Here is a 15,971-nt window from a genome sequence, read left to right on the forward strand (position 1 = left end):
GTTCAAACATGAATTATCACAGAAATAAGAACACGTAAGATCTTAATAACTGTAGTCGAACGAAGTTTCAAAAAGTTGACCTCTTGAATGAAAATGTCATAGATACTTGTTAATTGCATTTGAAACTAACATCTCTACATGTGCATTGGCAGTTTACACTGGAAAATATTCCACTGTGGCGCAAGAAAATAAAAACTGGATATTGTATATTTTTACTTTTTTAAATTCGAGACGAGGCAAGAAACACAATTATCGTATCGTTTTCGAGACGAGAAATTCCTCCAATCCTGTGGGCAACAATAATTCACCCAAGTCTTGGATCTCAAACACTGTTTTAGTGTCACATGATTCATTTGTAAAAAAAATTATAAAATAATGGTACGAAAACAATGAAGAGCATTTATCTACGTTTAAAATATACAAGTCATTACACAATTTACTCCAATAATAAGTAAGGTTAAATGTTGTTATATCACAGTATTCGTGGACCAATCCTGATGCAGGACGGTTGTGATAACTTCCAGTTGAAATTAAGAAAAACAATTAAGGTTTTTTTTTTACATAAATTAACAAAATGGAAGAACAAAGTTTTGATACACGAGCGAAAGAAGCCTTCGAGGATCGGGACAAGACAAGACCTATTAAATTTAGTAGACGAAACGAGAAAACCTTGTTTCTCGCCTCGTTTCATAGAGAACACTATTTGAACGAAATATATATCACTCTTTCTTGTAGCGTCTACCTGGCAGATGTTGGTACATTTCTTTGCATGAATAATACATGTTATAGCATATCAATCTGCAAGCATATAATCAATCTTTACGCTATTATTGGGAAATAGAACACTGTAGAATGCATTAGGTTATTATTTAGAAATGAAATGAAATCTTTGAGTTTTACGTCCCACACTTATGTCGGCCAGGCTAAAGGACACTATCAGAATGAATGAAATGGTTGAATGAAGAAAGTTTGAGCAAACAGAAAATCAACGAGAAAATCCATACACATGGTGTTTGGCCACCACAGTTTTCGAAAATCGATTGAGCATCTGAAGAAAAATACCATCTTCACCTGCATCTCACTATTGAAACAGGAAATGGTAAAACAATTTCACTCTTCCGGTTTCCAGCTCCATATAGCCAATCGGGGCTATGCGGATAATGTATGTGTTTTGTTTCGGGAGACCCGAGTTGAATTCCCGGCGGGAGCTCATATGGTTAGGCTTTCACGTTAAGCTGTAGGTCCATGCCTTATATAGCCTTGTTGCTGAATAAGACGCTAAATTGAAATCAAACCAAAACCAAATCCATAGCTCCATAGAGCAAAATCGGTAAGTGATACCAAGTTCTTTTATATATATATGTTCTCTCACGATTTTCTTCTGTCCCATCAGGAGAATATCAGCAGCATGATGTACTCTCCACATATGGTCTACCCGACTTCCACATTTCCTTGCCTTTCTTTTGGTATAAAATGGCCTTTCCGCTCCATCTGACATTTCGTTTTCTAAAATAAGTATTAATTAATACATTTAAACTGTATTCGTCAGTTAATCTGTGTGTGTCAAACACAGCAGCGGTCTATTTCTCAAACCCACTAGTCTTGTAATGTTTTTTGACAGCCCATCAAACATCATGAAGTAGAAATACTAGAATAATAGTAACATTTATTTCTAAGTACGATTGCTGACACCTATAATTTGCCGTGTATAAGCAAGTATAAAATATTTGATTTTGATTAGTGTCACACGTGTATTACAAGACTAACTAGTTGTTTTCGAACGTAGGCCCCTGTAGTCTCGTTTGATTAAAAAGAAAAATGGGTTCTAAATGCCACTCAAAATGCAGATACATAAATAAAATATATGTAGTAAAAGAATAGTAGAGATTTACTCATTTCAAGATTTGTTAGACAATTTTGATACGAATATACCTAACACATAGTAAGTACTAGCATTTAGTATATCGTCCGTTTTTTCTAACAATAAGACTTCTTATTATGTTATATAACTAAGATATAATTAATTGAAACTATTTATTATTGAAATTATTTTGCAGTTCGCTATTTATCATAATATAGTATATCTTCTAATTTCTATGCAAACTTTTGTCAGTCAAATAAGCGAGTTTGCTATTCAGTTCACTATACAGTTCAAAACAATTTTTACAAGCTGAACACTTCCTTCACTTGAAAGCAACACAGAGAGCTCTTCTGAAACTTCCATACGTCGTTCGTTCCAATATGCCTTTACAGGTAACGATTCGCCGAGATGTTTACGCAGAATCAATGAAATCTTTATGATCTATGAAGAGAAAGAAAACTGACTTTGCTCTTATCTGCTGTCAATCTGCATTCCATTGGAGCTCACGCACGTGACCTAGCGGGGGGCAGAGAATGAAAGAAACTACCTGCTTAGCCTCCTATCTGCTATTCTGCGTTGTTGCCACATAAAGACCGTAAGTTAAACAGCTTTTAAATCCAAGAAAATTAATATTTAAATAGCGCGCTTTAATATTACCCAACCAAAAAAGTAAAAGTGAACATGCAATATTAATACTAACAAACATTTGGACGAATTTTGAAATGTATAAAATAAATAGTTTTCATAATATTTTGGAAAGAAATATGCCATGTTATTATATAGGGAAATCCCATCGCATTTCGAGTGTTGGACACATCCTTAATCCTAATGACCAGAAGAGGTAAATGTTCCGAACACTTCATTGCCAAAGGCTATGACTCCACCCTCTATGTTAGAATAGTTGTACTTATAATGACTCGAGGGCGTGAGTGCACGAGGGAGAGGACAATCTTCGAGGGCGAGGAGCAATTTCCAGCACAAGGGCGAGATCGAACGACGACGATGGACAACTTAATTCGGTAGGGCGAAAGCCAAATGTCACTGCGAGGGCGAGGGTGAACGAGGGCGAAGGGTAAACTGTCACTGCGAGGGCGAGGGTGCAGAAGACCGAGGACTAATTCCCAACATGAGGGTGATCGCGAGCGAGCATTATAGACAACTGCCTTCGTGAGGGCGAGGGTGAACGAGGGCGAGGACCAACTGTCACTTCGAGGGCGAGTAATAATTTCCTTCGCGAGAACGAGTGTACACGAGGGAGCAGGACAAGCATCCTTAACAACAACTATTTTAAATTTTTCTGTTTGAGCATTTTTGGAGGAATATAATATTTAAAATAAAATTTACCATGTCCCCTAGGTGAAAAGTTGATGTCATAGCATGGTTACAGATTGGTCATATTCTCACTTTTATTTAATTGCAGTAGACAATTGAGGAGTTTGAAGCAATATTAGCGTAAGTCTGTAACAAACATTTGGAGAAAAACGACGTTGAAAATTTAAGTAGTGTTTTTTCCTTACATAAAACAATGTAATATGCAGCATTTTATTCCGATATTGAATTGATGCTACCCAAAGTCAAGTATTACATGATCAAATACATCCATCCATGCATACACACGGGTACATATATGGGGCAATATAGTATAGGAAATATATATGCAAGTTAGTTGCAAAATTGGGGTCCCGCCATAGTTTATAGTTTTCTCAAACGGGCCCTGCACCTTCTAAGTCAATTAGATTACCTTTTTCCCTTACTTTGAAGCAAGGACAAGTTTCCTGTACGAGGGCAAGGGTGAGGAGGAGCCGATGGCCAACAGTCACTTTCAGGGCGAGAGTGAGTAAGATCGGAGTAAAATGAACATCTAGGGTCTCATCTGCTAACTGATTTGTCTTCATTAAATATGTACAGCGAGTAGAAAGGTGCTATTTATTTCTAATGATGATGATGATGAATAACATACATATCACAGCTAGCAGATTATGAATAATAAGGACTATAATATATATCACGTATCGCAGAGAATATAATTGCTTACGTAATGGCACATCATTACGCCAAAGGTATTACATTTGTACTTGTAAATTATTAATTGTAGCTTTGGAAAATTCAAGATTACGAATAAAACTCCAACTGATCAAAGTAGTATATATATTTTAAGATTATATATACTGCTTTGGTCAGTTGGAGTTTTATTAATTACCTCTGTATCGTATCAAAGAGCAACTAGCATGAAAATAGTGTTTGCCACTGTATTTCACTATGGCGGTTAAAGCTGCCTCAGGAAACTACATTTTTCACTCAACAATTTGTAGTTGTAAAAGTGTGTTAGGAGATGTTGATAAAAGTGTGTTGTAGATATAAGCAGGACACTAATATATCTTCATTACGCTGAATGCCTAATAGATCTTCATTACTCTACTATATTGTACGAACAAGAGAAGAGAACTGGTATTGCTTTGTAGTTAATTAAACGACCCGTACCTCTTATCTTGGCATAGGATTAGACATTTTACATATTTTGTACATTATTTTCACACTAACATTCTAATACTCCATATACAAAAGAAATATTTCAATTTCTAGTTTCTGTAATTCTCGGCATCAGTGGTATACGAACAGTAACTGTTATTACGTATATTCTGCAAGCAATTATCAAAATTTTAACGTATTAATATGTGGGGTCTATCTTTGCTGTGAGAGAATATCAGAATGTTGAAAGGTAACGCTATAATTTTCGGCGGCGGCTATTTAATAGCATCGAAACTACGAACTTATCTACAGTCTTTTTGGAAGTTGTAAGGGATGGATCAACGAATGGACAACCGCAGTAATTTTCAGCTTTATATAAATTATTTCAACATTTGGTCCAAATTAAAGCTTATTTCATTGAGTTCTTAACTTAAAAGCTCTGAGACTTACAAATACATTAGCATAGCTCTTAACTACGATACAACGCAGTTTTTTAGTATTTATCAACGTATTTCTGTGGATTTGTTGCAATGAATGTTACACTAAACTATCAGGAAATAAAACATAAATACGTGAAAATTATATATTGAAATGTATATGTTGTTATTACAAATTTTTTGATTATTTCAAATATAAAATCATATTATTACAAAGTTTTGTAACGTCACCATTTTGCTAAGAATAACTGCACCTATGTTCTTAGTACTCAATTAAAGTTTTGTAGCATATTTATTTTCTTCAATAATTACAGAAAATGGTTTCGGTTTAAGAGTAATTCCATAAATGGGTTCTGTTGAATGTGGAGTTTGTTTTGGTGGAAATGAGAAAGAAAATTTCTGTAGCATCGCTGTAGTAAATTGGAAGAGAATCATCTTCGCTACCTGTTCGCCCAAGCATCGCCTTCGTCCTGAAAATAAAATACAACACATTAGGAAGAATGTTAATTCTTCCTCAGGTGACCTTAACATGATTTTCTTACAATTGTAGTACATTTACATTGGAAGGAATTTGTGGTTAATTGTATTGGAGGACAACATTATTTAGAATTCCATGTGATGGCGGGAGTTAAATCTTTCTAGTAAGACACTTTAATATTAAATAATAACTGTAATCTTGACGATAGGCAATAATTGATTTTTATTAGTTGTGGTTGAATATAGGCTGGACCCTTTAATATTTTTATTGAAACGCGGGATTAACTTCAAACGTTTATCACTAATATCTAAATAACTGCATAATTCTAGTTTTTCAAATTTTAATCATAACAGTGACCTTCATTCATTTATACAGTTCTTAGTCGCGATTTGCATATGGGTAATTGCTTTTTCTTAACCAGTTATGCACTAACATGACCATATGTTGACAGTAAGCAGAATTCAATCTTTCAAAGTCAAGGTACTATTCATATGTTGTTATTGTTCTCTTACCTACTTATCTTCCGAGGACATAAGCGTTTCACACTGCACATTGTGCAGAGTCACCTAGTAGCAATAGTTAGAAGTTTTAATTATTTTTTCCTCACCCAAAATATAAGTGCCTAACAAATATATTATATTATTCTTACCTCTCAACATTCGTAGTTATATCTTACGTTGGAAACAAAATTTTTAATCCACTATGCCTAATTAATTATTTCATTCATATTACTGTAACATAAACCTTTTTACTTAACGTGACAATGCAGTTTCGCTAGGCATTTACAAGTGCATTTATTTAGTACGCTAGCCTTTGTTACACTCGTGTTTCTAAAGCTTCACAGTGCCTCATGAACATTTTATCAAACCAGTATACCCAGTATACCTTTATTTGGTTTCATTAGAAATCTTCTATAATGAGTACACACACACACACACATTATATATATATATATATATATATATATATATATATATATATATATATATATATATATATATATATATATATATATCGGGGAAACCATATAGTCGTTGGCACTCTGACAATTATTGGCACTTTCCTTAGTTTTTTCTCTTCACTAAGGAAAAATGGATACGTGTTGGTAAAAAATTCCTATAGCTGGCAGCTCTGATTTTCTCTGCCCGCGTTCCCTTTGTTTGTTTTGCCGGGAACCTTTCAGTTGGAGTCAAGCTCTAGTCGACAGTGGAAGCTATTTGGATTTTTCAATTTTGCAGGTAATTCTTATACTTTTTGTTAAGGATATCTATCAGCTTAAGAGAAATGTAATTAGTTTGCTATTGTTTAAAATGTTTTAATATTTTTTGCACGAGAGGAATTGGGTCTACTAATCATTCCAGTGGTACATTTTCAACCGATTTGTTTTTCCTTCGAATGAATGCATGGGGTGCCAATAACTGTACGAATGAAAATATAAAATGTCAGTTATTGACACTAGAGTGCCAATCACTGTCTCTGATGCTGAAGAATAAAATAGCTTGAAAACTGTCCGATAATGCTTTCCATCTCCACATCTATTCTTGGTCAAAATTTTGGTTTCCTACTCTAATAAGTAACAGTTATTGGCACAGTGCCAAGAACTGTAATAAATGATCATGTCAATGACTGTAGGGATTTGCAGCAGAATAGGTTCTGGTAATGAAATATGTCTAATATGCCTATTGAAATTATTTCTTCGTGTAGTCTAGTTCAGGGGCGGACTGGCAAAGTTTGGCCCACTCGGCTGAGTTACAGAGTTAGCCCACCATCAAAATTTATTATAATAGTTTGAACTTTGAGTTACAGCAAGAAAGTATTTTTCAAAACCCAGCTAGTCGGCCATGAAGTGCGCGTGGTCAGACACAAGCATAGTTATTAACAATGGCGAGCTAGCCTAAGTCAATGTGAATAACGGAGTAAAGAAACTCCGGTAAAGGAAAGTCTGCTGTAAGATTCAAAACGTTAGTCCCAAACGTCTGGACGGTTATGGACATTGTTGGTTTTAGTAACATGGGCATTTAGTTTCTACTTTTTTTAATGGTAGGGCCTAGATCAATGTCAAATTATTTCATATAAAATTAATTACAAAACGTTTTCTTATTGTTGCAAAAATCGGCACACAATGCCATGAATTGGAAGAAAAAGATATGCACTGTAACTGAGAAGTGCTTCCCCTAAGTAATATCAAAAGGTGTAGGAATAAAGACAGCATCGAAGGTATGACGTTCCTCGGTCTACATTACAATTCCATCTGAGAAATCAAGATGTGAAATCATCTTCCGGACCACTACCCATTTTAGAATAGGAAGAACCATTGTTCGTGAAATTGTTAATAAAATGTGCTGAAAAGAGTTTTCCCAGACAGAAACATGATATTGTTAAAAATGTTCAAGACTTTCTCGTGAAACATCCTCGTCCTAATCCGTTTCCAAATAACATGCCAGGAAATGCATGGTATAGATCGTTCTTTCAAAGAAATCGTAAGGTTGCGGAAAGAACGTGCGAATCTGTTACAAGTGCGAGTGCTTGTGTAACAGAAAACGACATAAGGTCATGGTTTCATAATATACAGAAGTATTTTGAAGCCAATAACCTAACAGATGTTCTGCAGGATGCAACATGTGTTTACAACGGTGATGAAACTAACTTTTTGCTTTGGCCGAAAACTGGGAAGGTGTTAGCGGAAAGCGAAGTAAGTAATGTGTACGATGCAGACACGCAGAAATGCAAAATAGTCTTTAATAGTTATATTTACTTTCAGTGCTGCAGGTGACGTAACACCCCCAATGATAGTTTTCCCTTATGTTCGTGTGCCTAATGATGTGGCTCTATCTGTGCCTACAGGATAGGGTATCGGTCGCCGTGAGAATGGGTGAATGAAAGCCGAAGTATTTTATGGATATATAGGTAATGTGTTGTATCCGTAATTAAAATCGAAAAATGTCAAGTTCACGATTATATATTTTGTAGACGGTCATAAAACTCATCTTACTTACCAACTTAGCGAACTTTGCTGCAAGCTTCAAATTGAACTCATTGCTCTGTACCCCAATTCTACAAGAATATTGCAACCTGCTGACGTTGCCGTATTTACACCATTGAAGGATGGGTGGAAGCAAGTGGTACGAGAGTGGCAACTTTATAATCAAATGCAGTCTCTGACGAAAGCTAAATTTGCTCCTCTGTTGAAACAATCAGTTGACACTTATATTTCGCCATCTATTATACAAAATGGATTTAGGGCATGCGGTTTACACCCGTTTGATCCCAACGACACAGATTACACTAGATGCGTTTCAAAACCAATACAAACAGTTCAAGAAATACGCGGTGGTAATGAGCAAACTAAAGATGTAGTATTAACGAGAACCGAGTTTGAAAGTATAGTAGGAACTGATGTAATGAGAAGACTTCAGGAAGTTGACAATGAACAAATCCTTTTAAATAAGAACGAAGAATTCCATGTACTGTATCGCTTATTTCAACATTTTATAGATAATAGTAGGTCTAAGTCTTCAGTAGAGAGATGTATTAATCTTCAGTCGGGGCAGGCGAACAATCAGCAAGGTTCACCTGTATCATCTGCATGTATCCAACTCAATGATTTCAACCACTGAGATACTGCTAGTGATGCTCGTACTCTTTGTGAAGTAAACCCTAGTACACCCACCAATGGTAGTACTACAGATGCAAATGCTTTACAAAAAGGTTCCGGCTCAACTCCAAAAAAGTTAAAGACCGAACACCCGCTGCTGCAAGATGTTTTAGTATGGCCAAAAACTCCTAAGAGAAAGGGGAAACGAAATGTAGAAAGACTGCCGTTTGTAACAACGTCTCATAAATATCAAGCATTTTGCACGACAAAAATGAAGAAAGCAATGAGCTGAACAAGAAAAGATCAGAAAGCAAACAAGGAAGATGTCTGAGAGAAAGGAATAAGAGTTAAAACGCAGAGGAAAAGCATCTACAAAGAAATCAAAGCATGAGGTCTATCTCGATTGTTCAACTCAGATAAGCGGTCCTTCAACTTCTAACCTTGACCAAGTCAAAGGACTGACTGAATCATTACAAAATGGAACGCTCACAAGGATGCTGAACTTCGATTCGTCATCAGCTGCGAGAATCAACGTAATATCCAGCAAACACTGTTTTCAGCCATTCTTTTCGGGAAGGATGGATCTTGAATGCGAGTTCTGCCACAGCAAATATCACAGTCGTTCCATTCCATAGTACCATAAGGAACACACACCAGAAGACATAGAAGATGGATTTGTGTGTCACGGGTGCTATGTTCTACAGGATGACAGTGAATGTGGTCTTATATGAGGACGAGATTAATGGAACGGATTGACATAAATCATTGAAACATACAATTTTGCTTGTACATTTCCCATTTTTTTAAATTTTAAAAATATGTTGTGCATTCCCCGGTTTCAATTTGCTTTTACTTCATAATGTTCAAGGTCTAAAATGTCTATTTCTTGTCTATTAATACATATAATAATTGATATTACTTCCAGTCAGGCCTACAAGCCTTATTTCTGTCAATCGTATCTTCTACTGTATGCTTTATAATGGTGCCAACAACTGTCGTCATTGGGTGCCAATAACTGTTTTTGAGTGCCAATAACTGTAAGATCATTGTCACATTACAAAATATATTTTTATTGCCAAACTTTACATTTGTATTGTAATTTCACAACATATTATTCAATTAGAGATTCCCAGAAAGTATATATTAAAAAATCGCCAGTACATGTTATAAAATAAGTCTGTTATAAAGTTATGAATGAAAACAAATCATTAAAGTGCCAATAACTGTATGGTTTCCCCTATATATATATATATATATATAGATAGATAGGTATCTTTTGAATGCATTTTTTATAATTTGTTTACCACCATACGTAATTTACTATTTCATTTGAATATCATTGAGAATGATGCAATTGCTATATCACGAGAAAAGTGTCTTCTGAATCGGACTTTAGGGTTGTACAAAATGTAATAAAATAAAGGAACCTCGACGAACTCATCACAACAAATGATGGCAATGGCGAAAGTTTAGCAGTAATAAATGGAAATGTTAGTAGTAACTATTTCTACGACTGTCCATTGAGTAATTTTCTCTCCAAAATTCATCATCTATAACAATACATGGGTATACAGTGCAAACTTCTAAAGGTAATGCGGGTAAGGGCAGTTGTAGAATACAATAAATTTATGAGCGGAACCGGTTAAATGGACTCAAATATTGTACACTACAGAATTGATACGTGTGGGAAGAGTAGTGCTTGCCAACATTTACGTCACTTACATACTCCACTGTAAAGAATGTTTGGGACTGTCATAAAATTGTTAGATAGATTCATCGCAGAACTAACTATGCGATGAGACATTAACCAACTTAATATGCAAAATACCTCATCTTAGCAAAGAGCTCTGACTTCCGAAATTGATATCCATGTATTAAGTGATGCTAGATACGATGGAATATTCGATTTTTCAGAGGCTATTAAAGATTGAAAAAGAAAATGTGCTACAAGGATTTCTCCCAATGTTGACCGAGCACGATGAAAACATGCTAAATTGGTTCTGTGTTCCGTGTTCTCTTTCCTATCATACATCATGAAGCATTTTGAAAGTAAGAAATATTTAGAAAAATACACTTAGAAAAATGTTTCTACTTATGAAATAAGTATCACTGGTGAGATAAATCACAAAATGTGGCAGTACATCTTACATTATAATAAAGAATAAAGCAGAATTTAAATACCCGATGAAAAATATTTCTATACTTGTAGTCATAAATGACAAACGTGACCATAGGTCACATATTGTTACACCAAAAGTAATGTCAGTCACAGATTTAAGTTTAAAAACAGTGTTCTTTAAAACAAAAATCCAGATAAATTTATGCTTGCCTTAAAGTGTATCACTTAGCTACTTCCTGAATATTAGTATATTCTTCAATACACATATAATATGTATGTAAGCATTCTATTAAATCGTACTACCATATCAAAGAAAAGATTTTCAAACTATTATATTTGTCAATTTATCAGTATTTGTACTATTTAATGATAAAATATTTCATAAACGTATTGTAAACAAGGAGAATTCCTTTTCGTACTAAGTTAACTTCAATTACAGTAGAAATTATTATAAGAAGGTAGTTATAATATTTTCTCACAAGTGCTCCATCTAATAAATGTATATCCAGGAACCATCTGATACTAGATAAATATATGAAAATTTAAAGCCCAATGCATTCTCGATAGAAGTTTGAAAGTAACTTACTGCTTGTCAGAAAGACATGATTATTAAGTTTAGCATCTTATAAACTTATATTGTGAATAGCAATAATTCTCGCGTGCGCTTGTATTTCTTACAGGCATTTTTCTTCAAATGGTTAAAGAATAATTAAGGACAACCTTTAACTACAAATCCACTAAACTTAGTAACGAAAACAGTTTTTACGTGAAATATTGAGGTGTAATATAATCATAAGCACATTACCGCAAGTAAGCCAATATTTTTCGTCCAATTCATAAAAATCTCTAGTCCATTTTTTCTTAAATGTGATTTTTTCATTGCTTGTGATTCGTTAATGCCTCCTAACTTTAAACTTTCTAATTTAAAATACATAGGAAGGTAAGCACACATTTCCAGAATGTCACTTCTCTACCTGAATAACTCCAATATGGTGGATTAACATTAAACAGAAACAAAACATCCTCTTTTCAGTTTGAAACATACACATGAAAAGTTCTTCCGTTCCAAAGCTCCTAGTTTTCGTATGCTCAATTTAAATTGTACAATTTTCTATAAAGCAAAGCTTTCTTAATTATGTTTCTAGGAACAACAATTTCTGGCAACCTTGATGAACATTTTGTATATAAACTTGTCTTACGTTAACACAGGATTGCTGGGAAAATATAACAAACACAATTTCTTCCTGTGAACGTGGTATATAACACGTAACCGTATTAAAAAGTGAAATTCTCTTTTCGAATACTAGTTTTCACCTCCTATCCTATTGATATATTGAAAATGGAAATTTCTACTTAGTATTGCAAACCAAAAAAAGTGTAATGGAGAAAGAAGAGAGTGACGTACGGTATGGAAAGGGAGTCCACCTAGCTCCAGAAAGTACGACAAGAAAGTGTGAGGAATCCTAAAAAATGGAAAATGAATTTGGCTAGGAAAGCAAGATATTCTTCCAAAGCTTTATCTCCATAAATTTTAAGTGTAGAAATTAGGATTGTAGAAAAAGCTTGATTTCCCCAAATTCATGTAAATTGGACGAGAGTGTACTTGTAATTATGTAACACATGTAACAGCTGACTTTTGTCAAAAGTGACAAGCAACATAAAAGGAGACACTGCATAACTACATAATTCTTATTTATATTCAGTATCTTTCTTAGAATTTCGGGCTTTTACATGCTTCGATTCTGTAGTTACAATAGGTTAGGAAAAGTAAGCATTAGCGCATAAAACGCTGTTCGACATATGTATGCTGTACTAATTTTCCATCTTAAATTTCGACTGATAATATGTTAATCGAAATATATTAAGGACTTCAGTGGTTAGATTCATATAAAATTAATAAATAATAATTATATCTATCTGGTTCGGGTTAGTTTTCTTTGACTTAATCAAAACAGAAATAGCGCACACTACGGAGCAAAGCTTAATGTTCCAATCAGAATATCGATGTGTAAAAGTTTCATCACATTGCTTAACTCTTATTGTCAAACGACGCATTGTAATATAGGTTAGAGTTCCATATCATTATATACAAAGATCTTAGGATAGGATTGAACCTGAGTAGGTCCCTACATCATATGACGAGACATTTTGCTTTAAACTAACCTTATATTATTAAATTGAAATTATTCTATTACATACACATACCAAAATTCCTTTCTTTAGTTTACTTCTATAGTATTAATACTATTAAATCCGTCGCTCTTATTGGGACACCCTATATCAGCCAGGTACATACATTTCTTGACAAAAGTTTAATATTGTTTTAATATTATTAGTTTATTTCTTAGAGTAACAATTAGTAGCACGTTTGTTTAGTACTATGTCTTCAATTATTTCCGTTTTTTTAAATAAAATCACTACTTTACCTCCACCATATGGTAAACCACAGTCAGAATTGATAAGTTCACCATCGTGAAGAAATCGTTCTGGTTTAAAATCATCTGGATTGGTCCACGTTTCTTCGTCTCTATTTACTGCAAACATATTGAGCCAGATAGTTGTTCCCTGAAATTGATAATGGTTCTGTTTAAAATAACGCTACATTATGTTGCAATGTATAAGGGTTGATACGTATGATCCTTAGTCAACGCTAGGCTTTTCAAAATTAAGCCAAGAAAAGTTCTCTAGTTTGCCATTTAACTTCACTTTCAGCACCGAAGATACATCAGACGTTCACTTATAATTTAAAGGGTAATCCGAACTCCATGCATTCTCCTTTGAAATATAACCCTGGATAACCCTGGTATTTTGCGCTGTGGATCGCTTACTAAATATGTTGCTACAATGAAGCTTAACGTTCGATATAGTGCCGTGCGGAACTAGCGATAATTTTAGTTTTGTGCACTATTACTGTGTTGAAACCAAATAAAGTTACAACAAGTATCACGAGCTATATACCCATTGCTACTGCTATGCTGATACGAAAGATTGTTGAACCAATGATAAATGATCCCAGTATGATATTTGGAAATTTTTAATCTTTAGAGCAATTAATAATGTTGATTTCATCATTTCACGTATACTTACATACTTGTTTACCTTGCTAACCTGATTGAAAAAGTTTTTTTCTTTTCTTTTCTTTTTCTTTTTTTTTACAGTCAATACTTTATTATATTCTTCGATCAGAATATTTTTTTGTGACACAGCCTTATATTAAACATTTTAAAAATCTTGATAACTTAGGTTTTGGTGCACATTGCACATTTCATAAAGAACATTTGGTCAAACTTTTTAGCGGTGCATGTGAACTCTAGTGTCTTCAAGTTATTTTCTGAAGAATACTATGTCTCCCAAGTCTGTGTTTAGTTTCACATTGGCTGCTGTAATTGCGAACAATGTTCTGTCTGAAAAGAGAGATCCTCTCTGTATCTCGAATTGTGTATATGATCTTGTTATTTATTTCCTCTCCAGATAATGTGGTGTACTACTCGAGTGCTTTAGCTGACATTATATCGTATTTTTCGCTGATCCTATTAAACAGATTTACTGTATTATGGTAAAAATACTATGTTTATATACTTGAGCCGCTAATTAATTTGACTCATTGATCCGAACATTTCTCTTTGTCGCACTTGTCTCTTATTAATTGGCAAGGTTTGATTTATGAGTTTGCGTTTCGATTATTGCTTCAGTAAAACGTACTTTTAACTCAAAGCTTTAAATTTAATTCGTGTATTTTGCCTGAAGTAAGAACCTAAATATTTCTGTACAGCTTGTTATACGGGAGAGCCAGGAAATGGCTTTACCATTGTTTTATTTTCGGTGTTGCTTAGGCCTCCTGGCGGGAAAGTCTCTACATTTATTACATTTAGAGTCAGCACTTCCTTTGATTAGTTGTAAATTAAGGGAAAATTTGATGACAGTTATGATTCCTACTACTGGAGGTACCAGAGGCTTTATGTTTGGTGGGGGCCGCAGTGGCTCAGTAGTTGAGCTTTCACCTCTGGTGCATGGGGTCCCAGATTCAAACCCTGCTCCCACGAAGAGAACTTTGTGGTGATCAAACATCGTGTACATGGGTTACCCCGGGGTTCTATCGTTTCCTCCCACTTTCCCGTTCCACCATTCCTTTCTCAGCATCACCGTCTCTTTTAGCCTAGCCGGCATAAACGTTGAGGGTAAAACTCAAATTTTTCTTTTTTAGTTTTTATGTTTGCTGGATCACATTACGAACTGCTGGATTCTTGAGTCTCCACAGTCTATCTATATACAGAATCGAATCATTAGCCATATCCAGTACCTGTGATCGTCTTTATGACCAGTTATAGCTAGGCGGGATATAATGTATTCTTGCATACCTTCCCATTAGTTGTTCAGACAGAGAAATCTTCTCTAACTATTGATATCCTATATTTCAATAGAAAAACATTCTAGTCAAATGTAGGTGAAGGGAGGTGGTTTTATTTCGTGTAATAAATTTGAGCGCAGAATTCAAGTTTTTACAATTTTACTACAGTTGCTGGATATTCTCACAGAATGCTCTATAACACCAACCAGTGTCTAATGCTCTCCTGAGCTGCCTTTCTTTGTTACTTGTTCAGGCAATACTCCACAAAAATCTTAATATAAATTTCAGACATAAAACTATAATGTCAGGAACGGCTTTATCTTGCTTCAGTATGCAATATTATTTACTCTGGTCGATACCAGGAGACTAGTAGTTAAGATGTGAGATATAGTAAACTGTGTTACTTCAAACATCAAATCGTAATTTCACTCAAAAATAAAAAATAAACATAAGACTGCAACCACTCGTTTATGAGTAGTGTTTCAGTGGGAAATCTATTACTTTTTTTTTAGTTTTATGCAATTTTAGAATGAACTATTACTGTAATGTCAGTAAACCTGGTACGGCATGTTCTCACTGAACATACTGGCTATCGTTAACGCCATTTGCCATGAACTGCTTTGGCCTTTGTAGGTACATTGCCATTACCCCTGAACGATATCCA

At 34.5% G+C, this 15,971-nt stretch overlaps 1 protein-coding gene across 1 annotated transcript in view; it reads right to left on the minus strand.

Moving 5' to 3' along the window:
* Positions 1 to 5,040: 5,040 nt before the first annotated feature.
* Positions 5,041 to 15,971, minus strand: part of LOC145692178 (methyl farnesoate epoxidase-like) — a 66,676-nt gene continuing 55,745 nt past the window's right edge. Inside the window, exons 6-7 of the mRNA XM_081767477.1 lie at positions 13,386 to 13,524; positions 5,041 to 5,237 (exon numbers count right to left, since the gene is read on the minus strand). Of these exons, the coding sequence (XP_081623603.1) occupies positions 5,041 to 5,237; positions 13,386 to 13,524 (336 nt within the window). The remainder of the gene's footprint in view (positions 5,238 to 13,385; positions 13,525 to 15,971) is intronic.

Source organism: Thermobia domestica, chromosome 8, assembly GCF_964235325.1.
Source record: "Thermobia domestica chromosome 8, izTheDome1.hap1.1, whole genome shotgun sequence".
Taxonomy (NCBI): domain Eukaryota; kingdom Metazoa; phylum Arthropoda; class Insecta; order Zygentoma; family Lepismatidae; genus Thermobia; species Thermobia domestica.